Source organism: Taudactylus pleione, unplaced genomic scaffold, assembly GCF_031769625.1.
Source record: "Taudactylus pleione unplaced genomic scaffold, aTauple2 ptg000336l, whole genome shotgun sequence".
Lineage (NCBI taxonomy): Eukaryota > Metazoa > Chordata > Amphibia > Anura > Myobatrachidae > Taudactylus > Taudactylus pleione.
In genome coordinates, this window is record NW_028284737.1 from 5,105,334 (window position 1) to 5,118,230 (window position 12,897).

The 12,897-nt window shown below is 45.9% G+C and overlaps 1 protein-coding gene across 5 annotated transcripts in view; it reads right to left on the reverse strand.

Moving 5' to 3' along the window:
- Positions 1-12,897, reverse strand: part of HOMER1 (homer scaffold protein 1) — a 129,819-nt gene that overhangs the window by 2,559 nt on the left and 114,363 nt on the right. For all 5 annotated transcript variants that reach the window (XM_088443918.1, XM_088443917.1, XM_088443916.1 and 2 more), the window contains 3 exons: positions 11,096-11,255; positions 5,079-5,189; positions 1,258-1,338 (listed from right to left, as the gene is read on the reverse strand). In XM_088443918.1, the coding sequence (XP_088300044.1) occupies positions 1,258-1,338; positions 5,079-5,189; positions 11,096-11,255 (352 nt within the window). The remainder of the gene's footprint in view (positions 1-1,257; positions 1,339-5,078; positions 5,190-11,095; positions 11,256-12,897) is intronic.

Sequence of the window (12,897 nt, forward strand, 5' to 3'; positions counted from 1 at the left end):
CTGATACCTTGTATGAAATATGCTGGTATGTTACTGATCTGTGGATCACGGGGAACCTTGGCCACATACCCGCATAGTAGCTGTATACTGTAACTGGGCGATTACAGGTGCACTAATTGCAGTGCTTAAGGAAGTCCTGCTCTCCTTTAGTGCAGCCTTCATTACCACCCGGGCCCCTGGCCAGCCCTCTGCTACACCAGCCATCATTCAACCACAACTAAAATAATCCTAACCCAGTAGATGAGGAAAATTAAACTTGCAATCCATCCCCATCTGGAGAGCTACAGTACAGATTGACTGACCAAGCTTAAACAAAGACATTGGCCCTGATTCAGAGCCGGACGCTCTGACCAGAGCGCTCGCTCTGAATCAGGGCCCACCTCCATTAATATGGAGCGTCCTCCTGGACGCTCGTATAGCTGTGGGTCACCACCCACAGCATATACGAGCGTGCAAAAAGATGGTCGCGATGGTCTTGACCATCGCGACCATCGGAACTGCGAGTGAAAGCCTGCGGTTGGGTTTCCCAACCGCAAGGCCAGGAGTGATTTTGGCTCTATCAGAGCCAAAATCACTCCCACTGACATCACTAGTGATGTCAGTGGGGCCGGCTTCAGACGGTAGGCGTTCCCTTGGGAACGCCTCCGTCTGGCAGGCACGCCCACCAAAGGGGGCGTGCTGTCAGTCACCATCGACAGCACGCCCCCTTTGATGAGACACTCCGAGCGAAGGAAAGTCCTTCGCTCGCCGGGTCTCGCGCATGCGCACGACGGAGCTCCCTCCATCGTGCGCATGCGCAGTGGGGAACATCGACCCACTTGCGAGCATACTGCCGCTCGCGAGTGGGTCTGAATGACCCCCATTGTTTTAATATTATTATTGTATTTAAGTGCCTGACTTTTTAAATTATCTGTGTATTATCCCTAAACTTTATTTTAGATTAATTATTTAATGCTTATCAAGTGTTCTTTCATATTAATTTCGCCTAGATTGCTGTATCTATAATATTGGCTTCTGGATGAACAGTGCAATTAGAATCTTATCAGTCTGAATTATTATTCATTTAATGATACATTGAATCTGAATACTAAAGCAGATTTTGCATTTCATGCTAAGCTAAGCGTTTTGACAGTCTCCAGTTGAAAGGGGAGAAATGTTTTCCTAAAAATGGAATTTCCTCTGTATGTAATACACGGCCAGGTAGTTGTCGTGCATTCAAGTTGACAAATGACAATCACGGAGCAGATGGACATGTACCTGTAATTTTTGGCTCAAAGAATCTCTCTGTTCCTGCAGCTCTTTAGCATGTTCGATTTCTTCCTTCAGTCGTTCTATTTCCTATAAAAAAAAAATCAGTTTAAAGCAACAAAACATTAACGTTTACAAACCAAAAATGTCTTATATAAACCACCTCACAAACATGTAGCAACATCTACAAATACACATTTCCAGGACCTGTCAATAGATTTGAGATAAGTCAATTTATCAAACACCATTCCCCTTATTAACCACCAAGTTATTGCACATTCAAAGTTAATTTAATTATCCATTGTGTAGCAAAAAGGTAGAGCACTAAAGTGTATAAAGTGCTTGCAAAACAGCATCAATTATAGTTCAAGAGCATAAAACTATCAGGTGCTAATATGATGCTGCTCTAACCATGTCCTTTCTGACTTTATGGCCTGGAGAAAGTGGCAATTTGTGCCTATTGGGTTGTCAGGTTATATAATGTGTAATATAGGAAGTGCGCTTTTACTCAGGGGAGACAAGGTCAATTTGCAAAAATGTTAGGGTGGTCACTCTGCGTTTGTTGGTGCACAGTACCTGGAATGCGCTTTATATTTTAGGAGGTTTTTTAATTTTTCCCATTCTTCACTGTTTTATACTTGACCTTTGTTGCTAAAAAACAGCATCATGTTGCAGAACTTAGGGTCTTTCTCATGAAGCAAATCTGATAGACATATGTTTACACCCAGGGGACACAAGTCGGGAATTGCAAGGAGATCCATGCAATTCCAATAGGCGTTGCAGGGCAGTGTCTAGGAGAAGGGGTGGCTATTGGAGGTGGGCATGCCGGTGTCTGGGACTGCATTGGAAGATGAAGTTCCACCATCACCAGAGGCCATGTACTGTTGGACATTCTAAGTAACTATAGTGTTGGTGAATATCTGATGATGCAGCCGATTTCCGATTGTGCACATATCATTGGACTCGAGCCGCTGACAGTGGGCATCTCAATAGAACGCCCATCAGCATTACCATACAGACACAGTAGCGGCTGCGAAAGAAGTAACAGTCGATACTGCATCCACCTCTGAATCAGGTCCTAGGCCCTGATTCAGAGCCGGACGCTCTGACCAGAGCGCTCGCTCTGAAGCAGGGCCCACCTCCATAACTATGGAGCGTCCTCCTGGACGCTCGTATAGCTGTGGGTCACCACCCACAGCATATACGAGCGTGCAGGATGATGGTTGCGATGGTCTTGACCATCGCGACCGTCGCCACTGCAAGCAGAAGCCTGCGGTTGAGTTTCTCAACCGCAAGGCCAGGAGTGATTTTGGCTCTATCAGAGCCAAAATCACTCCCACTGACATCACTAGTGATGTCAGTGGGGCCGGCTTCTGACGGTAGGCGTTCCCTTGGGGGCCGGCACGCCTACCAAAGGGGGCGTGCTGTCAATCAACATCAACAGCACGCCCCCTTTGATCAGACACTACGAGCGAAGGAAAGTCCTTCGCTCGTCGCGTCTCGCGCACGATGGAGCTCCCTCCGTCGTGCGCATGCGCAGTGCAGACCATCGACCCACTTGCGAGCGGACAGCCGCTCGCGAGTGGGTCTGAATCAGGGCCCTGGTCTTTTAGCCAGGAGACACAAGCTAATAAACTTAATTTCCTTGTGATGGTTGTGTGTTATGTCTTGTAACATTAGGGCTTCCATTATATCAATGTATGAGGTTCTCCCTTGGACACACCCGATAGAAGATCGACAATGTAAAGGTTGGCAGTCAATGGGTCGACACCAGATGGTGGACCTGCAATTGGTCGACAGGTACAAAAGGATGACTGACAAAAGGTCAACTGGGTTAAAAGGTTGATAGGCTCAAATGGTTGACAGACATGCGGTCGACACATGTTTTACGGTTTTTCAAAAATGTTAAGGTTAGGGTGAGGGTTATGCACTTGGGGGAGGGTTAGACTGCCGGAGGGGACTGTTAGGGTTAGGCACTAGGGAAAGGCTTAGGGTTAGGCACTTGGGGGAGGGTTAGGCACTTGGGGGAGGGTTAAGGTTCGGCACTAGGGGAAGGGTTAAAGTAAAAACAAAACAAAGAAACATGTGTCGACCATTCTTGTGTCGACAATATGCGTGACGACCATTTGAACCTGTCAAACCTTTAACCCTTTCGGGCCTTCTGCACCATTGACCTATTGCATGTCGACAATCTGTTGTCGACCCATTAGCTGTCGACATTTACATTGTCAATTTTTTGTACCACACCAGCTCTTAGGTGCCACTTCAGTGATTCCATACAATTCTAATAGTCCTCCACCTTGGACTAACAAATTCATACACTGTCAATTACAGTCTGTAGAGCAGCCATCTCTAGGGTTACACACATAGGGAAAGCTGCTACAACAGAGACATGATTCTTATCCTGCTTTTCCGGGAAATACCTGTCTGTGTCTAAATTCAGCACTGACTGTCTGACTGTTTTAAACTGGACTCAATTAATGAATTGGCATAATCATCTTATTTTAGATCATTTAATTATTGAGAGGCAAGTTCAGTAGCAGTCATATATCTCCCAAGTGAATGGGTCAGGTGTATGAATCTATAATGGGAGCTTGCATCATCTTCCTGAAAGCATCAATGGAAAGATGGCGCCACTAGCAGATGTATGGCGGAGGGTTGGGGGCTGCACACTGCAGTGGTTCCCCCAATGATTTATAGGCCTCTGACCACCTGAGTTTCTCTACAGCATGAAAGCAACAGCCTCCTCTAGTAACAACCTTCCAACACCAATGGTAGCTGCGCAGAAACGCCATTCGCCAATTACTTCTTTATTGTGGGAAGCTGATAATGTTGCTGCCTAACAACAGCTAAATGTGCTTCCCCCACCAAATATTATACCGCTACCTTCTGTATTATTATTACCCACCCACCTCTTAGATTGTAAACTCATTTGGGCAGGGCCATCTTTGCCTTCTGTTTTATAGCACTGTGTGTAATTTGTTTCTGTTACGTCCCCTCGATGTACAATGCTGCGCAATATGTCAGCACTTCAAAAATAAAACATAGGACTGGGCGGGGGCTCTGCAGAGGGTAGCAGGGTTGCGTAGCAGCACCATACACTTTACAGTGATATATTTCTGAATTACAGTGAAGCCACTGAGTAATTGGGTTGGGTATAAAATCCCTATTCAGTCGCCGGTTCACATCCCAACTCCGGAAGCCCGAACAATGAAGATGCCGATAGGGGCTGTAAGTAGCCTAACCCAACCCCTCTCCCACCCCTAACCCTCCATTAGTGGTGCCTAACCCTAACCCCCAGTGGTGCCTAACCCTAAACCTTCCTTCCCGCACCCTAAACCTAGCACTCCCCGGGGGTGCCTAACCCTAACCTCCCCTGGGGGTGCTTATCCCTAACTCCCCCCTCTCCGTAGCCTAACCCTAAACTCCCCCTGGGGTCCCCAAAACTAACCCCACGCCCCCCCCCCCCCCCATCCCCGTGGCTAACACCTCACTGTGCCCCGCTTACCTTCGTCCGGGATGCCGGCGTCGGGCTAAAGATAGGTGTCGGGATTTCGATGCCTATCTTTAGTCCCGGGTCAGGCTTCTGACGCCGGTAAATTAACTACATCCCGAGTAATTCTAGGCCTCATAAGCACAAATCATTGTTGGTATCATGTTTGTTTGTAAGTGAGCAGAATTTGCCATTCCCAGGGAGTATAAATCTGCTGAAGAATGGGGTAGATAACAATACCGTGTTCTCTTCCCAGCATTCGTTACAGGGCATTTGTTACAAATTATAGATTTCATTTAATTACGTGTCACTTAGAACAAGCCTGAAATGCTGTTACCTCTTCTTTCTTTCTCAGCGTAGATTCTAATTCTTGTATTGTCTGATTGAGCTCCGTTTTGTGTGTTTGCACTGCGTTCGCTTGGCTGCTGAGACATTCTAATTCGCTCACCTGCAAGAAGATAAGATCAGAGTGAATCATTTATCAGCATAGAAAATACATGAACCTTTCTATACTAGTGAGCTCTGCTGTGCTGTGGTGGCACCTACCCTCATCACCATGCGGTGTCACTGCATTGCAAGGTGTATTCTCGTATTTATGGTACACTGAAGTGTGTACACAGTATGCATATATCATTAAGCCGAAGTCAGCTAAAAGTGTAACCGTGCTGAAAGAGAATGTAGTGTTTCTACTGTGATAGTTCCCATTCTGCTACATTTTTACATTTGAGATCCCCTCTGTAATTCTACACTTTCCCTTGGTGCTTACTGTTAGGGCCATAACTCGGGTAGTGCAGCCGTGCCATGGCACAGGGCACCACAGGGCAGGGGGCGCTGTTTGGGCCTGTCACTTTTCCTGTTTATGACCATTCTCACTTGTAGCTTCCTCTTTTATCCCCAGCATCTCCTGGCCTCCCCTATGTCGTCCCTGGCCCTTCCCCATGAAGCCCTTTTTCAGGTGCACTATCTTATGTCCCCTTAAATAAAATGGGGGCGGGGGCAATGCCCCCTTCCTTTTATGACACCTGGAGTCAGAGTGTCCTGGATTGTAAATCCCAAAACCAGACCTCTTTTTAAAGAAAGGAACAGTACTCCACTCATAGAGAATCCTGTGTGCATCTCTGTTGTGCTATAGAAGGACTGTGGGCCTCACTCAAACCCGTCCGCAGCGGGTCGCACGCGCAGCGGCCGCACTGTGCGTGCGCAAGCCCCGGAGCGAGAGAGAGATTCTCTCGCTCCGGGGCTCACTAAAAAAGGGGCGGCTGTCGATGGTGATCGACAGCTCGCACCATTTTGTAGGCGGGGTGGGGGGGTGGCTGGCCAAACGGAGGCGTTCCCGAAGGAACGCCTGCCGTTTGGGGCGGCCCCACTGACATCACTCGTGATGTCAGTGGTGATCTTCCGGCTCTATTAGAGCCGAAAGCTCACTGGGGCTTGCAGTAGACGAGACCCTATCACAAGGGTCTCGTCGCAAGCCCCGAGCAAGCGGCCAGGAGGCCGGCCCTTTACAGAGAAGTGGCCGCCCTCATTCATAGCAAGCGCTCGCATTTTGCGAGCGGCTCTGAATGAGGTCCTGTATGCTTACATTGACCCAGGAAGGTGGGGGTTGAAGAGGAAGTTATGTAGTCACACATCTTTAAGACAAGACCCTGTTGGTTTGGCCAGGTAACCCTGTATTGGAGAACACAGGGGCCCTCTATTGATCTCAAGCCCTGTTGACCTGATATGGAGAACCTGTTTAAGTAAGAAAAAAGAATTAGAGGTCTATAAAAAGAAATGCCATCCAGCAATCAATGTTCATTCACTGGGCAGAGCAACTATATGCTGAGATGCACCAAAATCTTATGTGTGAAATCCACCACATTCCACAGTGCTAAGGATTTCGTTGTAAGTGTCTTAAAACTCTGTGTTATTCAATTTTATTTTTTTAATTATTTGCATGTATAAGTCTCTACAGTATGTCAGGGGTTCCCAAACTGGGTTCCGTGGCACCCTGGGGAGCCTCAGGTTGGTGGTCCAGTACAAAATAAAATTATTTTTAGTCAGTGTGATAGGAAGAACCAGTGCTAATGGCTGCCAATCAAAAAAATATGTGAATAAATAAAAGCGTAGTTCTGTCAACCACCACATAATTGAACCTAATGGTGACATATAAGCACAATTTACTTCATTACATTTTTGCTGAATTTCTCAATAAGAAACTTTTGGCCCAGGGGTGCTGTGGAAAAAATGCAGATGCTCTAGGGTGCCCTGATTCGAAAAAGTTTGGGAACCACTGGCCTATGTTATTTTATTTACTTTTTGTGATTCTTATTGAACCTGCGAGACTGTGAGGCCCCACCACTTTCAGCACTTGGCTGGTGAGCTCTGGATAGGTTCCATAAATGCATAAACCATGTGCTGGTCAGCATGGAGCTAGTTTTCACTAAGGCAGAGGAACCTGTTATAGTGTAAACCAACCTACAGTAGGCTATATAGCACTGGGCTGCTTGAGGATTAGGAAGAGAAGAGGCACTCTTCTTAATTTAATAAAATTGATTGTTGAACTTTATTTTTTTACTCAGGGCCCTTGTACATGTATGTATTACAGGTGATGTAATACAGGGGCACATGTATGTATTACAGGTGATGTAATGCAGGGGCACATGTACAGTATGTATTACAGGTGATGTAATGCAGGGGCACATGTATGTATTACAGGTGATGTAATACAGGGCACATGTATATATTACAGGTGATGTAATGCAGGGGCACATGTATGTATTACAGGTGATGTAATACAAGGGCACATGTATGTATTACAGGTGATGTAATACAGAGGCACATGTTTGTATTACAGGTGATGTAATACAAGTGCACATGTATGTATTACAGGTGATGTAATACAGAGGCACATGTATGTATTACATGTGATGTAATACAGGGGCACATGTATGTATTACAGGTACTGTAATACAGGGGCACATGTGTGTATTACAGGTGATGTAATACAGGGGCACATGTATGTATTACAGGTGATGTAATACAGGGGCACATGTATGTATTACAGGTGATGTAATACAGGGGCACATGTATGTATTACAGGTGATGAATGCACTTGCAAATGTTTTTCACTACGGAACTCTCCCTCTCCTTTACTTACTTTGAAGACCTGACTATACCATCCAACATTTCTCACAGTTCCATCTTCAAGTCGCAGTCTATCGTCCACCCACTGACCCAGCTTCTCAATTCCTTGACAACTTTGCAGCTTGGCTTTATTACTTCATATCCACTGATGTAACCACTGTCCACTGTCATTCTTGAGAATCTCAACATCCCCATCATAAACCCTACTGCTGCCTCTCCTTTACTTCATCCTTTGGTCTCTCCCAGAGAACTTTATCTTCCACCCATCTCCAGCCTCTCCAAATCGTTCTTCATAAACTCTTTACTGTCCTTTCCTTGTGCCTCATCTTGCCTCCTGCAGCCTCTGCACCCAAATCCATGTGTACATAGCAATGCCTAAATGCTCTTTGCCCAATCCTCTCTCCATCCTCCTTTGTACCACTCCTCTCTCCTGGGTCAGTAGTCTCTTGCTACAATACTACACTTACTGCAGCTCTCACATCATCTTTGGTAATCCAAACCCCAAATTTGGCACTCATAGTAGATCTGCCACTTGCAAAAGTACATCCATGCCAAAAGGCCAAAAAGCTGGTCCACTGCTGACTTCGGAACTTCATTTATTCCATCTTCTAACTACATTGCTTAGCAGATCTACCTTTAGTAAAAACCCTCATTTTTTCTGCAACTTCAACACACTCCTCTGCCCATACTTCTGTCTCCCTCCATTGTCTTCTCTGTTCCCATATCCATCTTCAGTTCTTCCTTTCCTGATACTGAGGTCTTTACACTCCTCATTTTCTCTTCCACCTCAAATTTCACCTTGAACCCATTCCCTTTGAAATCCTCTGTTCCCTCCCGCCCAATGCTTTCCCACACATGCTTCTAATGAAGGACAGTCCAAAAGCTTTAAGTGTGGTGACTATTTTACTCTATGGGAACTTGCTGACATCATCCTTGTTTGCCTGAAGGGAACCACTGTACTATGTTATTTGATTTACTTTCCGTGATTCTTATTGAACCTGCGAGACTGTGAGGCCCCACCACTTTCAGCACTTGGCTGGTGACCTCTGGATAGGTTCCATAAATGCATAAACCATGTGCTGGTCAGCATGGAGCTAGTTTTCACTAAGGCAGAGGAACCTGTTACAGTGTAAACCAACCTACAGTAGGCTATATAGCACTGGGCTGCTTGAGGATTAGGAAGAGAAGAGGCACTCTTCTTAGTTTAATAAAATTGATTGTTTTACTTTATTTTTTTACTCAGGGCCCTTGTACATGTATGTATTACAGGTGATGTAATGCAGGGGCACATGTACAGTATGTATTACAGATGATGTAATGCAGGGGCACATGTATGTATTACAGGTGATGTAATGCAGGGGCACATGTATGTATTACAGGTGATGTAATGCAGGGGCACATTACATCACCTGGATCCTAGGACCCTGAACCTCTAAGCCTCATTCCATCTAGGAGGGTAATACTTTTGTGAAAGAAGCAAGTTGATATCCCATCTTATACCATATATGGTTAGATGTTATTTGGAGTTTTTTTAAAATGTGAGTGTGATGGGAAAAATAAATTTTTCCCCCAAAAATTGTTTTTGCCTATATTGCACCATGTCCTGTCTTCTTCTTTTTTATATCAACTATTGAGGATTTTACTGAAGAAGGAGAAAGATCTTTGTCCTCAAACGAGATTGAAAGAATCATATTCATTGATTAAGGGATTCTCTCTTTTTTACGTAAGGACTGTTTCACGTTATTTGCGCCACCTGAATAGAAGTTGTTTTATGTATATGTGATTATTCTGAGGATTTGTGAAGAGTTCTTTATTCTTCCCAGGGGCTGCATTATACGTTTTTTGCGCTGTCATTATTATTGTTTATTATAACATAGCTCACCTGTTTAAACTCTCGATTTCCACTTACACGTTCCCTTTCATCTTTAAACATGTCATAATCTCTCCACTCTATGAATGCCTGCACCTACTGCCTGGTTTGTCTTTCTTTTTTGATTCCAAACTATTTGAAGTGCTTGTGTACAACAGCTTAACCCTTTTTTCTCTCCTACATCTCCCTGCTTGCTCCATAGTAAATGGTTTTCTGCCTTCTAGATTACACCAAGACTGCCCTCACTGAAGTGACCAACGATCTGCTCTAGGGGCCGGGACTCCATACTCATTTTTCTTGACAGCACTGCAACATTCACTACAGTCAGCCACCCATTTCTCCTGCACATGCTTCACTCTGTTGACCTTTGTGGTTCTCTGCCCACCTAGTTTACCTCCTATGATTCTGAATACCCTGTGCCTTGCCCAGGAGCGCTGATGGGGGGGAGCAGGTATTCATTATCTGGGCCTATTGGAGGGGTCCGGTGGGGCCCCGGGTCAGCTGCAGTGCATCATATTTTACAGTGACTTTTTTCAGAGGGTGTGTGGCCACGCCTCCCAAATTGGTCCACACCCCCTATGTACTTAGGCCTCAATGGCCCTGGCCTTGCCCTAGGTTTATTTATAAAATTCTTGTCACCTGTCCTCTTGTCACCAGGCCAGACTCTCACCCAACCTGCAATCTTTCAAGTAATCTCATAAAACCCATCTCTTCCAACAAGCCTTTTCCACCCCCACCTGATACTACACTGTCCAGGCCTACCAACTACCCCACCAGCTCCTATTGTCTCAGCATTCCCCTCTCTCTCTATATATTGTAAATTCTCATAATTAAGGACCTCTCTACCCTCTGGGCTTAAGTTTATTAAGCTGTGTTTGTTTGTGTCGAAACTGAATTTCTCGATCCCTGGTGGTTTCTAATTGACAACCCACTGTGGCGTCTTTTATTTGACCGCGGTTTCTATTGAGACTACTGCAAAATAAAAGCAAAATAATAGACTAAGTTTGAGGGTGAAGCACTGCACATATCATTATGATCGGTGCAAGCTTCGTTAGGCTTAAAAGTATAGAAATAGTTAAATCTTCACACCTGTAATAAGAACAGCCCAGATGTTCCAGCTCAATATTGTAGCTTTATTACCAGTATAAGTATAAGTAAGCATCCAATCTGTTAGGAGAAGGTCAGTAGCTTTGCCCTGATGCATCTATATGTTTCTAGAATCCATTGTTTTGGAAAATAGGAAACTAATATGGCATGTGACTTCCTGTGGATATAATAAATCCCAAACTGGCTGTTACATGTTACCAACTGCTCATCAGTGCTGTGATCCAAGGCAGCGGGAAGGTGCCAGTACCCACCCGTTTGTGGAGACGCTCTGCTTCATCCTGATATGCAGCAAGCTGTTGTTTCCATTGTTTGACATTGGCAGTAGACTCCAGCAAGGCTGCTGTGAGTTTGGCATTATTTCCTTTAAGTGTAGCCAGTTCTGCTTCCCAGTGCTTGTTAATTGCAGAACTGCTATAACAAAAACAAAAAATACAAAAGGAGATTTTACATGACAGTCAGTTCAATGAGCAGTAATAGCATATGCACCGTTCATGCAGGAAACATACAATATTGATTAGATCCTGTGAGGTTCATGTATTTTACGTGGAAATTAATATTCCTGAATTTCAATGTTGCAGGGAGTGATGTGATGATAGTGTAACAGTCTAGCAAACTAATCTAGTTAAGCTGGGTACACACTTGAGCATCAGGCTTTCGTTTCGACATCGGAACAAATGCACTTGAACGGGGATTTCCCGCGCACACCGAGTTAATGAACGACGGAAGGATCAATGGGCCCAATTCAGACCGGCGCGCTAGGAAGCGTTCGCACGCAGACTGCTGATGTTTGCATTGTGCGCATGCATCGCAGTGCACATACCAGTCCGTGCGATCGCCAGGCGATCGCCCCTTGTGCATAGACGCCTAGTTAGCTTGAGTGACAGGACAAGCCATTTGTGGGTGGTGACAGGGGTTGGTCGATGAAAACGGGGGATGGAGGTGCAAACGCAGGCGTTTCTGAGCGTCTTAACGCCGTTTCAGAGGCGTGCATAATTAAGACGGAGCGTCATAGTACATGTCACATGGTTGAATTTCACACTGAAGCACTCGCAGTGCTTGCGGTAAGGTATGGTAAACCACAAGTGCTGCGTATGCATCTGATGGTACTCGATGTACCGATGGGTGCATACACTTCCTGGAGATGACGTGCATAAGTGGGCGTCTTAAGACAGGCTAGTGGGCGTCTAAATGCACACCGCGATCGCACGCCAAGACATAGCGCGCGTGCAAATGCCTTGCTGTGCGATCGCCTGCCTTGCTGTGGGTATGCCGGATTTGCATACACTGGCTGCGTGCGAACGCATCTAGCGAGCGGGTCTGAATCGAGCCCACTGTTCCATCCTTCATTAACTTACTACAGATCGCTAGCTATATTGCTAGGTTTGATGTGCAGCACATCAAACCTAGCGACCGTCGCTACCGACTTCGGAAGAGCCTAATCTCCCGTACACACTGAACGATGTAGGCAATGAAGGCCAGTGTGTACCCGGCTTAACATTAGATATTAGCTGCTAGTGTAATGCTAGAAGGAAATTAAATGGTTATTGATGCACTACCAATTGGTACACTGCTATCTTGAGAGAAATGTAATGAACTTAATTTCAGTTTCTTCAGGGAAGATTTTAGTAAAGGCAAAGCATGCCAAGTTTTGCCTTTACTAATATCATATATAAAATACACACTGAGCACAGTGTCGAACATCTTTAGGGTATCAGTGTACTCAGGGCCGGCTCCAAGTGCTGCCGCGCCCTGTGCAAGTTCCGGACTGCGGCACCCGGCAACCCTGCCAAACATGACCTAATTACCATAGGCCACACCCCCTTAGAGACGTATTTGGGGGCGCACCCATATGGCATGCCTCCCATTTAACGCCAGGCTGGGGGCGAGCCCTGCACTTCTTCAGTAGCTGTGCTGCCCCCAGCCCTCTCCCTGCACTGAAAGGATGCCATGCGCCATTCAGCTTCTCCGGGGTCTGGCACCGACCCACAGCTGCGGCTGTGGCGTGCCCAACCTCCCGACCGCCCGTGGAACACTACAGCCCGCGGGTGGAGCA